Source organism: Papaver somniferum, chromosome 11 (genome assembly GCF_003573695.1).
Source record: "Papaver somniferum cultivar HN1 chromosome 11, ASM357369v1, whole genome shotgun sequence".
Taxonomy (NCBI): domain Eukaryota; kingdom Viridiplantae; phylum Streptophyta; class Magnoliopsida; order Ranunculales; family Papaveraceae; genus Papaver; species Papaver somniferum.
This window is the reverse complement of record NC_039368.1, coordinates 105,502,836-105,521,903: the sequence shown is the minus strand read 5'-3', so window position 1 is coordinate 105,521,903 and position 19,068 is coordinate 105,502,836. Positions and strand designations below refer to the sequence as shown.

General features: G+C 37.2%; 2 protein-coding genes across 2 annotated transcripts; one reads left to right on the top strand and one right to left on the bottom strand.

Moving 5' to 3' along the window:
* Positions 1 to 470: 470 nt before the first annotated feature.
* Positions 471 to 1,583, bottom strand: LOC113324863. Its single transcript, XM_026573147.1, has 2 exons — positions 952 to 1,583; positions 471 to 735 (listed from the first exon to the last, which is right to left on the bottom strand). The coding sequence occupies exons 1-2, from the start codon at positions 1,581 to 1,583 to the stop codon at positions 471 to 473; spliced, it is 897 nt and encodes a 298-aa protein (XP_026428932.1).
* A 12,599-nt stretch (positions 1,584 to 14,182) lies between these two features.
* On the top strand, positions 14,183 to 18,364 carry LOC113322462 (protein IQ-DOMAIN 1-like). The gene is made up of 7 exons (XM_026570546.1): positions 14,183 to 14,355; positions 14,817 to 14,941; positions 15,417 to 15,674; positions 15,895 to 16,122; positions 16,607 to 16,720; positions 17,077 to 17,554; positions 17,858 to 18,364. Exons 2-7 carry the CDS (start codon positions 14,855 to 14,857, stop codon positions 18,019 to 18,021), a joined length of 1,329 nt encoding a protein of 442 aa, XP_026426331.1. The 5' UTR covers positions 14,183 to 14,355; positions 14,817 to 14,854; the 3' UTR covers positions 18,022 to 18,364.
* The last annotated feature ends 704 nt before the right edge of the window (positions 18,365 to 19,068 follow it).

The following is a 19,068-nucleotide window of genomic DNA, read 5'->3' as shown; positions in this document are numbered from 1 at the left end:
AGTCCTTTCAGGCTGATTCAGAAATTGAGCCTTCCAGTCAGCTAGTCTGCCATAAGAGTTATCAATGATACTAGAAAAAGATTCCATTTTATTTTGCTGGAGAAGAAGTGGGACACCAAGGTACTTGTCATTTAAAGCTAGTTTCTTTATCTGCAGAATGTTAGCTATATTATTCTTAACATTATTAGGAATATTAGCACTAAAAGAAAGACCTGACTTGCTGAAGTTAACTGCCTGACCAGAGTAGAGACTAAACTGCTCTATAATTTCATTTAGTTTCCTAACTTCTTTAGTATTAGCCTTGGTGAAGAGCAGGCAATCATCTGCAAAAAATAAGTGTGATATGGAAGGGGAATTTTTGTTAGCCTTCGTACCATGAATATCACCTTTATTTTGAGCATTTATAAGAGCTCTAGAGAATGAATCCATAAATAGAATGAATAAATAGGGGGACAAGGGGTCTCCTTGTCTTAAGCCCTTTGAGGAGTAAAGATATCACCAGGAGAGCCATTTAGCATGATAGAAGTGCTGACAGTGGAAAGGCATTGGTGAATCATGCTGCAAAAATCTTCATCAAAGCCTAATTTAGTTAGGGTCTCCAGCAAGAAGCTCCATTCTATTCTGTCAAAAGCTTTTGACATATCCAGCTTGATAGCCATCCAGCCTTTTTCAGCTTTACAATGCTTCATAGAATCTATTAACTCATGGGCAATCACAATATTGTCAGTAATAAGCCTGCCAGAAAGGAAAACTGATTAATAAGGAGTTATAATTCTATCTAATAAACTTTTCAGCCTAGATGCAATCAATTTAAAGATGATTTTATAACCTACATTACATATACTAATTGGCCTAAAATCTGAGGCAGTTTTAGGGTTATTAGTTTTAGGTATGAGGCTGACAAAATTATGGTTTATTTGTTTTAATAAGTGTTTGCTTCTAAAGAAAGACCGAACCATACTTACAGTGTCATCTCCAAGTGTAGACCACATTTCATGATAGAATCCAGGTGGGAATCCATCAGGAACAGGAGTTGTCCAAGGTTGCATACTAAAGACAACATTTTTAACTTCTTCATGACTAGGAATGCTATTTAACATGTTTTTATCTTCAGCAGTGATACAAGGAACTATATGGTCTAGATAAGAGCCAACATTAGGGGGTCTGGCAGTTCTGCTCATTTTGAAGAAATGACTCTTCAAATTAGCAGCAATTTCCTCCCTCTCAGTAAGCCAAATTCCCATCTCATTTTGGATAGTTTCAATCTGAGTCCTTTTCCTCCTGAAATTGGTTTTATTATGGAAGTAGGCTGTATTTCTTTCTCCAAATTTAAAAGCTTCTTCCTTACCTCTTTGCCTCCAAAAATCTTCTTCAATGTCATGCCAATGTTTAAGCTTGGATTGCACTTCCAAAACAACAACAACAGAGTTAGGAGCATTATTAGCATTTAACAGATTTTGTAAAGTAGATTCCAATCTAATGATCTTGGTGGAGATATTACCAAAAATATTATAATTCCAATCTCTTAATTCATGCTTGGTGGTAGACAAGGATTTAGTATGTCTAAAGGCAGGAGATCCCATACCATATCTCTTCCATCTTTTTGCAATAAGTTCTTTACAAGAAGCATCTCAAAACCAGGATCTGTTAAATCTAAATGGTTTAAAAACCTTAGATTCATTTATAGCATTAGTTAAGAGAATTGGACAATGATCACTAGCCATAGGGATCATATGGTAAACAACAGCTTTAGGATAGTTTTGTTTCCAATCTAAATTAGTAAGACATCTATCTAGTCTTTCTAGAATTAGATCTTGACCATGTCTCCTATTGGTCCAAGTATATGGGTTTCCTATAAAGGACATACTATGCAAGTTACAGCTGTTAAGAATGTTATTAGCTTTATCTAAATCAGACTAACTCACATTATTGCCTCCCTCTTTTTCATCTTGACTAAGAATGAAGTTTAAGTCACCTATAACAGCCCAAGGAAGTTTATAATGGTTGTACACAGTGTTGAGATAGTCCCATTGATTGATCCTGATACTATCTTCTAAGGGACCATAAACAAAGGAAATCAAAGACTCTTTAGTTCTAGCATCAATACTAATGAGACAGTTTATAGCATTATACTGACAGTCTATGATTTTCATATCCATTCCATCTTTCCAAAGTAGACACAGTTCTCCTGAAGCACCTGTGGGATCATGGAAAAAAAAAACATTAGGATATTTCAGAGGAGCAATATAGAGTTTCATTTTTCTCATTATGTTTTTAGTTTCAGACATAAAAATCATATCAGGGTTTTGAGCTCTAACAAGATCTCTTAGGTGCATTCTAGTGTATTTGTTACCAAACCCACAAACATTCCAGGATAAAATCTGCATTTTCCTAAGCCTAAGACAAATAAATTTTTTATCAGTGCAGGGAAGAATAATTTGAAAACTGAGAATAAAGAAGTTCAGTCTAGCAAAAACCTTTTCCTCCCCTTCCATGTGTTTGACTTGTTTGTCCTGCTGAATGGCTTTTGAGGTTGATTGTGTTCCCATAAGATTATCACCCAGCTCAGTAGTCATGTCATGGTTCTTGTCAGTAGTATCATTTCTCTGTCTCTTGCCAAGTCTGGCATCTCCTCCACCTTCCCCTTCGGTGATAGTCAATAAAGTTGCCACATTAATCTTAACACCATCTTGTGGAGGGACAAAAAGAGATTTTTTTATATTGTTCCTCTGGACCCTCTTAGGAATCTGAAACATAGTTCTCGGTTCGGCTATCTGGTTTTTCCCATTCAGACTCTTTGTTCCAAAATAGTGAGCTCTTTTGTGCAAAGCCTCCAAATAGTATGTCGCTGCCTTGCAAACTCCTTTCTTGTGATTAAGAATGAAGCATTCAGGGCAGATCTTATTTGGTTGTTTTTCATAAAAGAACCGAATCCATCTAGTACATCCTGCATCAGTCATTGCTAGGACTCCGCTCCTAAGTGGATTGTTGATATCTATTTTGACACAAACTTTAACAGGGTTTCCTGCCTTTGGGATAGCATCTTCTGGATCAATGACTACAACTTCCCCCATGAGAGCTCCAATCTTCCTTATAGTTTCAATCTTCATATGTTCTGGCAGCAGTTTCTTTAGTTGGATCCAAAAAGCTTGATTGTTCAAGTCCAGTTCCTGGTACAACAAATTTGAGTTATAATGATGCAGCATGATTAAACTCCCATTCACACTCCATGGTCTTGTAATAAAGATTTTGTTGAGAGTATCCCAATCTTTGAAGTTGAATACCATAAAGTTGGTATTTATTTCCACGATCTGCACTTCATCTTCAGCAAGAAAAGGCCAGGCGTAGCGAATGTTATTTTCCACCATTTTCAGACCCATATTTCCTTCAATGATTATTTTCCCTATCAAACTATATTCCCATTGATTTGTTTCTTTAGATACTTCTTCTTTATTTTGGTGACTTATTATATCTGAAGATTCTCCCAGTTCAATAGTTGCAGTTTTAAACTTTTGAACTAGTTCTGACACAGTAGAATCGTTTTCCATAGCCATATTGCTTGAGCAAGAGAAATGGGTTTTTCTATTGGTGTCCATTGAATCAAACCTAAGAGATATGTTTGATATATATTGACTTCTTTTTTGGATTAGGGTTTGGAAATCATCACTTGAATATTTCCATAAATTGTGTAAATCATGTTTAAGAGAATTTTCTATATGTATGGAAATAACAAAGCTGGCATTTGACCATGCGAGGAAAATCAGGGTGAAAATTGAGATATGATAACTAATTTTTTGAATTTTGAATTTTTGAAATAGGTTGACGCTGAATTCACGGTTACCTCTTGACTGATCTGGATCGGTATTGACAACGATTCCCATGAACACTTCCAGGATCTTGATGATAATCTTACTGAACAACATTGCTTCAACGATCTCAAAAACAACCTCTGCATACGCCTTTACCAATTCATATACTGTGGCAAACGCCATTTGGACACAAACAAGCTGTAAACACATTTGGGAGAAAAAAGAAATTTAATTAGACATAAAGTTTTTTTAGAAAACCCTTTTAAAAAATTCGAAGCAATAACATAAATCAGAAGATTAAAAAGAAGAATCGAAAGGAAGAATCAACCGTAGAGTATGAAGAACGTTATTGTAAGTTCCGGTTGGCACGACCCGTCTTAGGTCCACATGCTCTCTCTTACACTAGCACAGCCCCTCGCCTAAGGATTTGACACTTTGGATTCAGCTCTTGCTTTTTCCCGTATGTATTCTCCATATGTATATTCCTCAAAGCACTCAGGAAGAGAAGGCTTCAACCAAGAAAAAATGCAAGTCAGGTCCATTAATTTGGCCTTGAATCAGTGGGAAGAGGTTAATGGCTGTATGAGGTTGATACATAATGTTTTGTACGAACACAGGAGTGTACAAGAACTACGGTACAAGAGGAAGAAGACTTTGCCGAACAACCAAGAGGTCACTAACCTACGGTTGTGTAGGACCAAACTGAATAGCGGCCTTTATACTGCAGCCATACGTACTCTCACTTCCAGTGGAGTAGCTCCTGATAATGATGGCACTCTGAATGAATTACAGAGTAAGCATCCATTTGTTGCTCCCCCTCAGATTCCGACCAGCTCTGTTGTCGTGGAGGCTATGACAGCATCAACTGATCTTGTTTTGAGCCGCCTAAAAAGCTTTCCTAAAGGTACTTCCTACGGTAGGGATGGCTTCAGGGCGCAACATCTCTTAGATGCCATCAGTAGCTCCGTAGCTGCCATTTCAGAGGAGGTACTCGCAGCTATCACGGAGGTAGTTAATCTTTGGCTTGAAGGCTTGTGTCCAGCTGTTTTGGGGGAATTTGTCGCGAGTGCACCTCTTACTCCCTTGGTTAAGCCGGGTGGCGGCTTACGCCCCATTGTTGTGGGGAAAATATGGAGAAGGCTCGTCTCCAAATGCGCTGTAACTTTTGTTGGCAAGGAAGTAAATGCGTATTTAGGAGACTATCAGTTTGGAGTAGGTGCTAAATGTGGTGGGAGGCAATCATACATGCTGTTAACCGTATGATTGAGGAGAAAGAGGACTCAGATAATCTTTCCATGTTACTGGTAGATTTCTCGAATGATTTTAACCTCATTGACAGATCTTCCATGCTTTTTGAGGTACGTAAATTGTTCCCATCGATCTCTCGGTGGGTTGAATTTTGTTACGCTTCTCCTGCTCGTTTATATTACATGGATCATGTTACCGCCTCTCCCAGGGTGTTCAAAAAGGTGATCCTTTGGGCCCTTTGTTGTTTGCTCTTACTCTTCACCCCTTGGTTAAAAAAATTGCCGCGCAATGTGAGCTTTAACTACAAGCCTGGTACTTAGATGATGGTACCTTGATTGGAGATACTCTTATGGTTGAAAAGGCTTTGAAGATCATTTAAGAGTTTGGGGTTGAAAATGGTTTACATCTGCATATAACCAAAATCGAACTATTTTGGCCCTCTCCAGACCCACGAGCTTTAATTACAGGCGTTTTTCCTCCGAATATAAGTAGGCCTACTAAGGGTGTGAAGCTTTTTTTTTTCTGTGGGTGGGTGGGAGGGGTAATCCTTGATGCTCAATTCAATAAGGATTTGGTTGTTAGTAAAGTGCGCAAGACTATAAATCTTATTGATGCTGTAGAGAAGTTTGAAGACCCGCAAGGTGAATTGCTTTTGTTTCGGAATTTCACTGGTCTTTCGAGACTTTATTTCGCCTTGAGAACAACAAGACCTGAATTTTTACAAGATGCTCAAGACTTATTTGATGCCCGTCTGTTTCAAATCCTTAGGCACATCATTACCGGGGACTGTCCTGGTTACGGGCTCCTTTAGCAACGACTTTCTACTTTGCCTTTCAAACACGGAGGTATGGGTGTGTACACTATGCAGGATGCTAAAAATTATTGTTTTCTTGCATCTTGTTTACATACCCTTGAGTTGCAATCCAAGATTTTGAGAGATACTGGTATCAGTGGTAGTGGTCCCTCTCTCCAACGTGCTTTGGACTCATTCAATTTGGTATGTGTCGACGTTTCTCCTCTCTGCTCTAGTAATTTTTCCACACATTCCATGAACTCCTTGGCAAATATTTACTTAGATGCGGTTAAGAAAAACATACACACCACTTATGTTATGACGGAGCACGACTCTATTTTATGGCATTGCAACCAGTCCAAACATGCCTAGGATTTTCTGATGGCGATTCCAATTGTGGGGATTAATCAACATATTGGATCTAGGAAATTCGGTGCAATTCTACGGTACAGATTAGGGATCCCTCTTTTTGAGGAGGATGGTACTTGTCTATATTGCAAGAGATATATGGATATTTTTGGTGATCATGCCTTACATTGTGCGAATGAGGTTGGGTTTAAATTTAGACATGACTTGGTGCGAGACACTCTTGCAGACATGTGTTACCGTGCAGGCGTACCGGCTAGGAAGGAAGTTGACTTGGGGATTCTCCCTAATAATGACACTGCTCTGAGACCGGCTGACTTACTTGTGCATAATTGGGATAATGGACGGGATGTGTGTTTGGACGTGACTGGTGTTTCGCCTTTTACTGGGAATGGAGTTTGTACCCTTTCCCCAGGTCTTGCCATTAAGAACGCTGTTTCTCGCAAGAATGCTAAATACTTGGAGAAGTGCACGTCTCATGGCTTCGGTTTTGAGACTTTGACCTTCACTACCTTAGGGAAGTTAGGTGATGGTACCATAGATTTTCTGAAGCGTCTGCGCAATTATATGGCTAGCCATGATGCTAATGTTCAGGTTGGAGAGTTTCTTTTTCATAGGTTAGGTGTGATTATTCAAAAAAGGTGTTGAAGCTCAGCTTGTTGCTAGGCTTCCATCCAATTTCTTACCAGTTGATAGTCTTTCTGATTTATAATTATTAATTAATTACACCCATTTCCTACAAATAAAAAACGACAATGCTATTCAGTGAGCCGATCTCCTCCCCACTCTCCTCCCTATATGACGTGGTTAGGCTACGTGTACATAAAGTTAAAGCCACGTGATTATCTCTTTCCTTATTTTCCAGTTTCTTTCCTTATTTTCTGCTTTTCTTCTGTACTATGTGTTCTTCCCCTAATCCCCTCTCTTTACCATCCCGATTATTATAGTTTCTTCGTATCGATTTCAATGTCTTTACCCTCGTAACATAATTCTGAAATATTTACTCTAATATGCTTTTAATTGAGTATTATTTTCATTTTGTCTGGTTTTATTATGATTACAATCATTATGGATCTGATAATGAAACTCATCTTGATCTCCTTCTAGTAAATTAGAGATTTCCGTGAACAAATAACATCTTAGCATGCTTCAATAAAAAGAAAAAACCATCTTAACAGACTTACCTGCATATATGTTATTTGAAATTGCTAGATTTGGTGATTAAGATTGTTATGGTCTTGTGTTTGATCTTGTGTTTGAAGTAAATAATTTTAACTTATCTAAAAGAAATTGGTTATTGAAAAGAAATTGATCAAGAAAGTTTCTAATATAAACTCTTACTGATCGATTGACACAAGTAGTGATATGCACGGATCACTAATCAGTTGGTTGATTTGAGATTAAACTGAAGGAATGGAAAATCTAAAGGTCAAGTATTTATTTAGTACTTGACTACTTGTTACTTTTGTCTTACAAATTTTAAGTAGTCATCTTACTGAAAAGAAAAAAGAGTATGAAATTATATAGTTTTCATCTCAAGTTTTGGAAAAAGTTGTCGCAATCTGGCTTTGAGATTAAGAGGATCATGCTTTGTTTAATTTTTTCATTATTTTTTTTTTCGGCTTTTTACAAAAATAGGCCTGTTCTTTTTATGGTTTGCAAAACTAGGCCTGTGATTTTATTTATTGCAAAACTAGGAAAGTTTTGACCAAAAGTGATGGATGGAAAGTTAGCATCGTTAGCTGTAACTAAAAAGACCTAAAAGTCCTTTGAATCGGTTATTGTGACCCAACCAGATGTGTGTTGACTCTGTATACGTCACCACATAGTGCGTTCGTGGCACTGCGTACGTGGCACCGCTTACCTGACACTGCTTCCGCGGCACTGCGTACGTGGCAGTCTTATCTTTTTGTCCATAAATGAACATCTCCACAACCACATAAATATGCTTTTCTTCATTTTCAGATCTGAAAAAATGGGTGGTGGTATGAATGACAAAGCAAGTACTTCAAGTAGTATGATAGTGTGTTTAATGTGTGAAATGGAAGAAGATCATGAAACAAATGCATGTCCATGGGTTTATTCAAGGTGCAAACATGTACCTTGTAATGGGGTAAGAGCTTTGTTGAGGTCTTAAACAGATGTAAGTAATGGAAAGTTGTTCTTGAAATGCTTGAATCCTACATGCAACTACTTTAAGTGGTTTTCTCAAGCTTCTTCCCATTCTTCAGCACTTCCAATCAAGCTTCCATCATCTCATGGTTGTATTGCCTGTGGAGAAGACAATCACAGTGTTACAAACTGTCCACTGAAGCTTCAAAAATGCTTTAAAGACCACTGCAACTCTCAATTAGAACTGAAGATATGAAAAAATCAACATAATTTCAACATAGCATACCTTGTGTGCAAGAAGAAATCCTGTGATGCATTCAGATGGGCTTCAGATGCTCTTGTCATTGAAAGCAAAGAAACAATGAAGGGTAAAGTGTATGAAATATGCAAGGAATTTAAGAAAAATCTGAAAATGTAGCCTGCAACAATTTTATAATAACCTAAATTTATTTTAATTTCAGAACTTGCATTGTCTTACAAAAGCATCCATTCATCCATTCACAAAAGATAACCAAATTGAAACACAAAATCAACCAACACAAACATAGAATCAGATTTTCATGTACTTCTTTGGTGTCTTCTTCTTTCCCTTTGGATCTGCAACTGTGAAGGTGACTTTGTTGTTGACAGATCCAACATGTTTGTTATTCTGATTGAAAGAAGGTTGAGAAGAAGCCTTTCTCTTACTCCCTTGGCCTGATTTTGCAGCACCTTGTTTAGAAGATTCACTAACACATGTTTTGGAACTGTTGTTGTTCTTCATTCCATCCTTAGCAGTAGTAGATGCACCTGCAGAAGCACTAACAACTGGTTTCTTTCTTTTTTACTTCCTTTTTGATGGTTCAGGGACATAAATAGATGATGTTGAGCCATCAACACAGGTTTTAGGCTTGTTTTCCTTTGGATTCTTTCCAACCTCTCCACCACCACAAGTTACTGCCTAGTGACCATAAACTCCACACTTCTTACACTTTCTCATTTTCTTCACACTTCCAGCTTCATCATAAGAAGGAATCCTCTTCTTCCCTGGCCTTCCAGTTTTCCTTATGATAACAGGAGGATTAATGAACTCTACCAGTATATTCTACACAAAGAAAGAAAGAGAAGATATTGGTTAAGATATGAAACCCTTAAAGGTTGTGTACTATATAAAGCATGTATGAACCCCTAAAAGAATCTTTGTTATTATTAAATCAATATATTTATTTTTAATAAAACTAATGCTCTTACCCAGTCAATTCAATTTCAGCTGACAGTGGTTCAAACTCTGGAGCATAGGTCTTTTTGTAATATTTCACACTGTACACAGGGTCACAGTAGCTACAACATGAAATCAGACAAGCAGGTCCACAAATTATCAGTTTACAAGATTGAGCAAGGAAAAATAAAGGGAACATAACAAATCAAAACATAGGAATGAAACTCTGGAATGAAAAGAGAGTGTGACTTACTCAGCCCAGTTTGGTCTCAAAGGTGTTAAAGCACATACAACATGTTGACAGGGAAATCCCCTCAGCTGCCACTGCAAACAACTACATGTCTTTTTGGGAAGATCCACAACAAACACAACATCATGAACACTCTTAACCTCATACACCTTTCCCCTTACAGCTCCAGTTAACTCAAACAGATGAGTTAAGTCCTGCATCTTTGTAATCAGCTTCATTGCCTTTGGCACTATCTGACCATCCTGCCACTTTTCACATTCATTCCTCCTCTTGAATAAAAGAACCATCACCAGGCTAGCATACATTTGTCCAAGTGTAATGATAGGCTTATCCTTGAAGGGCTTGGCCATGTTGTTGAAAGATTCTGAGAAATTATTGTTAATGTGCTCACACTTGCTATCATTTGAGAAATGAGACCTAAACCAGCATTCAGGTTTTTGATCTAAGAGATACAGTGCAGCTTTATCATCTTCAGCAAACAATTTATTCATGTGTTGCTAAAAAAACATAAGTAGTATCAAACTCATGTTTGTAATACTTGAAATTACATTATATTGTTTTGAGAAATGAGAATACCTGATAGTGTCTTTTCTTGTAACATGTGGCAGCATTCCGGAAATGAGTGTGTAAGCTGTATGACTTGAAATACTTCTTGAAATTCTTCATCAAATATCTGCCAAGTAGCCAAGTAATAGTTAGTCATTAAACTGATATTGTTAGGAAATATTAAAAAAGAAAATAGATTAACAATAATATAACATTACCTGAAACATAATCTGTGCTCATCCAAGCAGAAGTTCACAAGCTTCACTAATCCCCTTCTGCTTGTCTGATATAATGGTGAAATGCAAGTCTTCACCCAGTATAGCTTTCAAGTCTTTAAGAAATATCTTCCAATTCTCAATGGTTTCATTCCTACACATCATTATACCAAGAGGAACTAAACCATTATGACCATCTAGACCTGTTGCAACCATTAACACACCACCATACTTTACATACAAATGGAAAGCATCCAATCCAATGATTTTCCTACATCCAGCCAAGAATCCTTCTATAGCAGGCTTGAAGCAGAGTGTGATTGACAAGAATGTGTTGTCTGTGCTTCCATATGAGAAACTAGCTACACTGCCAGGCATTTTTTCCTGCAATTACAACAAAGTAATGTTAATGCCATATAATTTGTAATATTAAGTCATGTTGCTCTAACTAAAGACAAACATTAACCATTACAATAAAGTAATGTTACCTTCACAATTTTACAAAATGCAGGAATTTTCTTGTACTGCTCGTCGTAGCTGCCATAAAGATTCTACAACACAATATTTCTTGCTCTCCAGGATGTATGGTACTTAATGTTCACCTTCATTGTTTTGTTGAACTCATTTGCCAATGACTCAGGATCAGGGATGTTGTTTTTGTTTCCAAGAGTCTCCAACCTTTCCATGTACTAATCAGCTACGAATGTTGGATTTGCACATCTGTTCTCCCCTCTAACATTTCCACTGCATGTGTGCTTCAGATTCCAACTTATCAGAGTAAATGTAGTTCCTTCACCCTTCATAACTCTTCCATAAATGAACATAGGACACTTGGTCTTCTGATTATGAATGCACTTCACCCTAATCTTATAGTTGTTTGAATCACTAAACTTAATTTGATGTTTATGCTTTACACAATAGGCTCTCAAATGCTTCTTGAATACTTTCTTGCTGACAAACTTGCTTCCCTTCACTAGGCTATAAGGATCCACTTGTTCAAAAGTAACTCCCTCAGGGAACATCTCTTCCGCTTCCTCCTCCTTAAAATGTTGTGCATGGTCTTCCTCAAACTGTGTGTTATCATGTGGCTTTGAAAATTTAGGCCCATCAGTCTTGTTGCTTTCTGATACTATAAGTTTAAGCCCATCAGTCTTGTTGATTTCTGATACAAATTCCCAAAAACAAATGATTCAGTTAAAGTTCAAACAAACATTAACAAACAAACAAAAAATAAGAAAAACAAAAGAGTACAAAACAAATGACAATTTACCTTCTTCTTCTCTGTCAGAGACCAAATCCCCATAATGGTCCTCTACAAAACCACAAAGACAAGGGCATTAGTACTAAACAAATCTAAAATCAAACCCAATAAAGTTTTTTAAAAAAAGAAGCAATGAATTACCTTCCTTGTCATTCTCAACCTCCACCTCCCCAAAGTTTGGATCACCACAATCACTTTCAGCATCATCACCATCACTTGCAGCATCCTTATCATCACTTGCACCATCATCACTTCTCTCACTTGCAGTACTATCTGAAAGATACCCATTCTCAACTTTTTGTAGAAACTTATTGTAACTCTTAATATCTTTCTCTTCATTTTCTTTATCTGATATATTGTTCAAGACATACTCATCATCAGGATTATATTCATCTTCTTTTACATTCTTCAAGTGCAGGACATACTCATCACTTTTCTTGTACTCTTGGGAAATTGCAAAAAAATCTTCCACCACTTCTGCCTGTGTTGTAGATTGAACCCAAAAGTCTTGATTGAAATATTCCCCAAATCCAGGTATCTCATTAACTTGTTCAGCTCCACCAACATTACTGTGTTGAGTCAATTCTTCAGGTTCAGCTACACTAGCTTCCAAAATAGGATTATTTTCAGCTACAGTAGCTTGTGTTTGTTGAGTAAACTGTGGAATATAAACATCTTCATCATCAGCTAAATCAATGTATACTTTAATAGGATTCTTCTTCTTGATCCTAGGTATTCTTTGACTTCTTCTTACTGTCTTGTCATCCCTAAATCTCTTTGTTACTGTCTTGGGTGATGAACCAACTGATTTAGGTGGAGTCTTAGAGACTGGCTTCTTTGGAGTCACATTCTTTTTGGGTGTCATCTGTGGTGGAGGAGGCTGTGAATCTGCAGTAACCTGAGATACATCTATCTCACCATTCTCATCTAGTGGCATCACTTGCAGATACAATGTAATCCAACCATGTTCATCTTCAATTGAATTTTCCTAGAAAAACCAAAACTCTACATCATTAATGATGTTTGATGGTAGGCATGGATCAACATACCATAGAAGGTCCAATGTCTCCCTACTGGTTAGTCTCAACATAGGACTAATCCTAGACTTTAACTGATTTATACCCATATCTTCTCTGGACAAACCCTTTAACTCAAAACACATAGTAGTGTTGATTAGATCCTTCACCTTAATATCTCTGGTTGGAAATATTTCTTGTTTAACCTCATTTGTAACCTCTTGAACCACTTTCTTTCTACAGTTAAGAACAACAAAATATATATCAGACAAATTACGGAAAACCCATCTCAGACAAATTCTAGAACCATAAATACCCTAGAAATCAATTATCACACAAACCATAAAAAACCCTAGAATCAATTTCAACTAATCATTATCAGCAAAACCCATTTTTGAAATTAAGAAACCCTAGAAAATTATCAGCAGAACAAATTCGAACATTAATCAACAGATTAGGGTTTTTTCTTACCTCTCTGTAGAACGCTTCTTCCGTCTCAGCATCTTCACCAGCAGGAAATCTTCAATTTGTTCTTCGAATCTCAACTAACAACACTGTTTCACTGATTTATCTCTCTACTAAAAACCCTCTCTGAAGAACAAGAGAGAAGAAGAAACTAAATGAATCAATCTCTCTCTCTGTCTTCTCTTATTCCAGATTCCTTCCCGCGCTGTCGATAATAACAATGAAGTACTATCATGGCCGTTTAATAATCCTCGAAATGTCGTGTTAGTTAGATTAGGCTTCCAGATAGAGGCATGTGGACATCTTATCGAGACACGTGGACATCTTATCTAATGTGACTGACACACACGTGTGAAGGACATTTCAGTAATCTTACCACATCCATGAGATATCGTTGCATGAGTAATTGACGAGTCAACGCGATGAATTGACCGAGATAACAAAAACGGATGGAATCCGTTTAACTTGCCTAGTTTTGCAATAAATAAAAAAACAGACCCTATAAACGAAAGTGAGGGTCCAAAACAAGCCTATTTCTACATATAATCCTTTTTTTTTCTCTTTCATCACACATAAGCTAACACGTCGGATAGGGAGGAGAAGGAGGAGCATTAAAGCTCGTTGAATAGCATTGCCGAATAAAAAAATAAAAATAAAAAACATAAATCCAAACCCACTCAACATTTTCGGTAGATTTTATTTTACGTCAATAATGGAACTCGGTCCTATTTGCTTAAAGGAACTGTTGGAGTGGGGTCGGATTTCAGAGTCTGATTCCGACAAGCTACACTCTAATGAATCGAAAAGTCTCTACCAGTCTCCACCGTTCTCATTTAATCGTGGGGCCCGTAACAGAACCGACGAGAGTAGTTCCATGCGTAACATCCAGACAGAAAAACAAAACAAAATTAAAAAATCCGTCTGACCACTCTTACCCCCTCTGCCGTCTTTCTTTTATCATCATTACCAGGTAGAGAGTGTGAAGAAGTGAATGATGAATTGGATCCTCGAGAGAATTTAATTATCATCAATCATGAATTGTTTTGACTAGAAACGACTCAAAACGATTCACTCTGGTGAGTCAAACAGATATTGAATTCCCTTCTATTGTTTTCTTTTCTGGTCGATTCCTTCTTCGATAGTTCTTATGTTTTTGTTTGCAATATCAGTTTCAGAAATTATACTCTAACAAATTCATAATTCAGTTTGTGATAATTCTAATACTACTACAGATACTTGGAAAGGTTTGTAATTCATAGATCTGCTTGGCTAAGTCACTGAATTTAGTTCTAGTTTAGTTGAATATGTTTCTAAGACTGAACAATATCAAGCTTAGCTTTGCTTGCTAATTAAAGGCCTAGGCTTTATGGGGTTTATTCAGGTTGTAGGATTATAGAATTTGATTGAGTATAAGTTGCAGTAATCACACTTTAATGAAATTGATTACTTGTTTGAAACAAAGAAGAATTTGACATTCTTGGATTTCTACCACATGTAATGTAGTCAACTGTTTGAGTCTTTTTATTTTTTGGCACAGGTTTAATTTAATTCAACAGCTACAACGGAATTGAAATCATGGGTGCACCGGGGAAGTGGCTTCGGACGTTGGTGGGGATAAAGAAACAAGAAAAATCATCACAATCTTCAGAAACCAATGAGAATGTAAGTAAATTTAGTATTATTTCTAAATGCTTGAAAGTTTGTTGGTTTGTTTAAACCACTGTTATCATCATTAGCTGTATCCGAGAACGTTGTATCAGGTGAGTTGTTAGTTTCATGCATTTAGATTTGAAACTTGAAAGAACCTGTCTGCGAAAGATGTTCTCGCACGGCAGTGATTTTTTTTCCTATCTTTGTGAAGAATCTGTAAAATGCCAAAATCTCAATTCACACATTAGATTTTCTGGATAGCGCGAGTAGTCTCGTATCGTCCTCTTTCTCATTTTGTGTACAATATTGAGACTTGGGCTGGGGCTGGGGCTGCTAACAAGATCTTTGCTCGAATTATAATATTTGATTAAGCAACTTGGTATACTCCATATACACATATCTCAGTTTATCTCCGAGAAGTGGTACGTTGGATATCTCGAACATATTTTTTTTTGGAATTTCATTTCATTTATCTATTATATTTCAGAAAAAAACATCTGGTGCTCGTTTTTGGCACCGAAGAAGGAACACTGTCGACTTTATTGGTGATGGTCTTAAAGACGAGTTTGTTGAGGACGCAGCTCCTGTAACTAGTGATCCCAATATCCAGTCATCAACATCTGATATTGCGAGCTCTCCTGCTAGTGTACTTCAAGTCCAAGTACAATCTGTTGCTCAGGTTCAGGAGAATAGTCGAGAGGAATTGGCTGCTACTCGCATCCAGACAGCTTTTAGAGGGTTTCTGGTGCAAATCATTTTATCTGTACTCTGTGCTTGTTATTAAATTTGTATCCAGTAGGTCACATCTTTGGTCCAATACTCCAATTATATACTTCTTCTGGATGAGGCTACAAAGATAATCTCAATCATGCACTAGTTCACATCTTGCCTCGTTATGTTGAAGTATTAATTGTTGCAATTATAAAGCTGATCTAGAAATAAAAAGGTTGGCTAATATTTTTCAGGCTAGACGAGCTCTGAAAGCTTTGAAAGGATTGGTGAGACTTCAGGCCCTTGTGAGAGGCCATGCTGTCAGAAAACAAGCTGCAGTAACTCTACGTTGCATGCAAGCTCTGGTGAGGGTTCAGGCTCGTGTTCGTGCAAGGCGTGTTCGCGTGGCTTTGGAAAGTCAGATGACGCAACAAAATATTCAGCAACAACCTGTTCACGAGACTCGGGTTCGTCAGATCGAGGTAACCGTTGTATGAAGACTCCCCAGTTACTAGTTCCCTATGTTCATTTCTTTAACCGTTACAACTTTCATGTCAACTAGTATTGTTTCATGGCATGAAAAGTTACTAGTTTATTCATTGGAATCCTCAGTGTAATGTAGTGTGTACGTTAATTTTGGCTGACTGAAGGAGGATGGAGAGTAGAAAGGACAATAATTATACTACAAACATATTTGGGATTCCCTTTTTAATTGCTTTAAGTTGGAACCCATGGATGCTTGATACCGCGTTAGAAAATGGGGCAATTTCTGTCCTATTATCGATGTAACTAGTGGCTTGCATGTAAGTTAATTAGAGAAGTGCTCAAGTTAAGTCCGAAGTTACTAGTGACATATATGATTAAGTAAGGCAATGTTACCGCATAGTTGTTTGTATTACCCGAGATGCTCTTATTCCAACTAAAAATTATACCAAGTCAACTAAAACATTCCATTAATTACTGTAGGAAGGGTGGTGTGACAGTGTTGGTACGGTTGAAGCTATTCAGTTGAAGATAATAAAGAGGCAAGAAGCTGCAGCCAAGCGTGAGAGAGCTATGGCCTATGCCATGTCGCATCAGGTAAGCCTCATCAAATAGCATGTTCTTATGTTATATCACTCCATTTCTGTAACAATTTTGCTCAATCTCCATGAGTAGTATGTAGTTGTTTCTTTTGTATGGATGGTTTGATGACACAAATTAGTCAAAGGGGGACATCATTAGTTCGAGCTATTCAATGGGTTGCCCCAGAATATGGGGGTCTTTAATTTGTAGACAAATTCATAAGCCAATACATTTGTAGTATTACACATGTCCATTTTCTCAACCGTATCCCTGGTGTCCAATGCCGAACCAAGGGTATCCTCAGGAGAAAACTGGACAATCTCACCTATTCAAATGTAATCTTGACTTGGTGTATCTCTCTCTTTATACAGTGGCAGGCTGGATCAAGGCAGCAAATGGTTTCCACTGGGTTTGAACCCGATAAAAGCAACTGGGGTTGGAACTGGTTAGAGAGATGGATGGCTGTTCGTCCATGGGAGAATCGATTTGGTGACATTAATCTTAAAGATGGAGTTACTGGCCATGAGACGGAATCACCTGAGGAAACAAATGTAACCATCCCGAAGTTCAGATCCGCCAACAGGAAAAACATTGCGCCAAACCTTCATCCAAATTTAGTATCCATCAAAACCAGCGCATCTCAATTCCCAGATGGAGGTGGTTCATCATCCAGCGGGTCACCTACTTTGTCTGGCAAGCCCAATCCTAACAAGCCTTCTGGAGAAGAGCCAGGTGAAGAAGCCAACTCTCGTCCATCTGAGCTTGGACCAAGATCCAACAGCAATCCTAAAGAGAGACCCTCACTGCAAAATTCCAAAGCAAAAAAACGCATGTCCCTACCAAACAGCGGTAAGTCTTTATTTTTTATATGAATTATGTTTCTTGAGCATATTTTCGCCATACATACTACTGTACTGGATGTCACAGAGTTTAAACTGCCACCATTTTCACTTATTTGGGAAATTCATTGTTTTCTAACTCCTCAACTCAAACTGGCTTAATCATGGTAGGTGAAAGTAGATACTTATCCCTCAAATGTGAAATCCCTTCTTCGCAACTTTTCCTAAAGTTGAAATTCAATACAATTTCTGATAAACAGACATGTGGTAGGCTCCTATTTGATTGACTTTTTTTTGGTGTCAATATGAATAGGTCTTGGGGGACAAAAGACCAAGAATCCTAGCAGAGCAATTACCAACAACACGGCACAAAATGGGCTGAAGAAGCCAATCAAGGAAACCTCTAAGCTGGTCCGAAGAAGTGATCCAAAAGCATCAAATCCCGGTTCTTCTCAGGGAGTTTTGATTGCCAAATGAGAATTTGTCTATACCTAAATATTTGTTAATCCAAGTAAAATTCGTTTTTGAAGGAATATCCAAGTAAATCAGGTGCCACATTTATTTCCATTTGTTGTATATATATAAATATATATGTATTCTGGTGTTACTTCTACGTCCGGCATTGTCAGCGTTAGGATTTCAAATATGTTGTAACTATTCTTCATCACTGCCCGGTGATGGTAGTTGTATTAGTGTCAAGCTTTTAAAGGTTTTTTGCTGTTGTTGTTCTGTTTCATATCCGTTTCATCGGGTGTGTTGAAGAGGATAATTTGTTCAAACATTGTACTCCAATGCATATGCTTAATTTGTTAATGATTCTGAAACATAAGATTGTGGTTTGAGGATATCCCAGCTCAAGTTCTTACAAAATCATTCAACTATCAACTGTTAATAGCATATATGCCGGTCCTGTAATGTATATTTGAAAGTAGAAATTAACGTTTAATCCCAAAGTTGTTGGGATTTAGACACTCTAGTCCTCTCAAGCCTAGTACTAGGAGGTCCAAATTTACACAATTCAGAACGAGTTGGTCCTTTGGTGAACGATTTAGTCCAAAACGAACATTTTTTTGTGACAAAAATACTCAATGTCTAAATGTAATTCGTGATTCTTCATTTTCATTTTATGAAACCAGCTCTCACAGCGAAGAACAAATTTTAAAACCTATTCTCGTCGCGTCAATGAAATTTTAATCTCCAAACCTAATTATGATAATCAAATAAAGACTCGATTCAAGTTAAAAAACCTAAATCATCATCATTAATTCATCTTCTTGAAGATTAACTCGAAATTGAGAGGAATAGTTGATGAGATTTGGTTTCAGAGAAGTTCATCATTGAAAGAGATTTGAAAGATAAGTTGAATCTATTTTTATCATTTAATTTGATCGCCACTGTTAATTTGCCGATTTTATAATCGATTTCAGAAGAACAAAATAACGGTTTGAAAAACCTAATTTCTTTGATTTCTTTTCGAACCTCTTATTCGATAAATGATAAGGTTTTAGAACTATAATCGTCTCA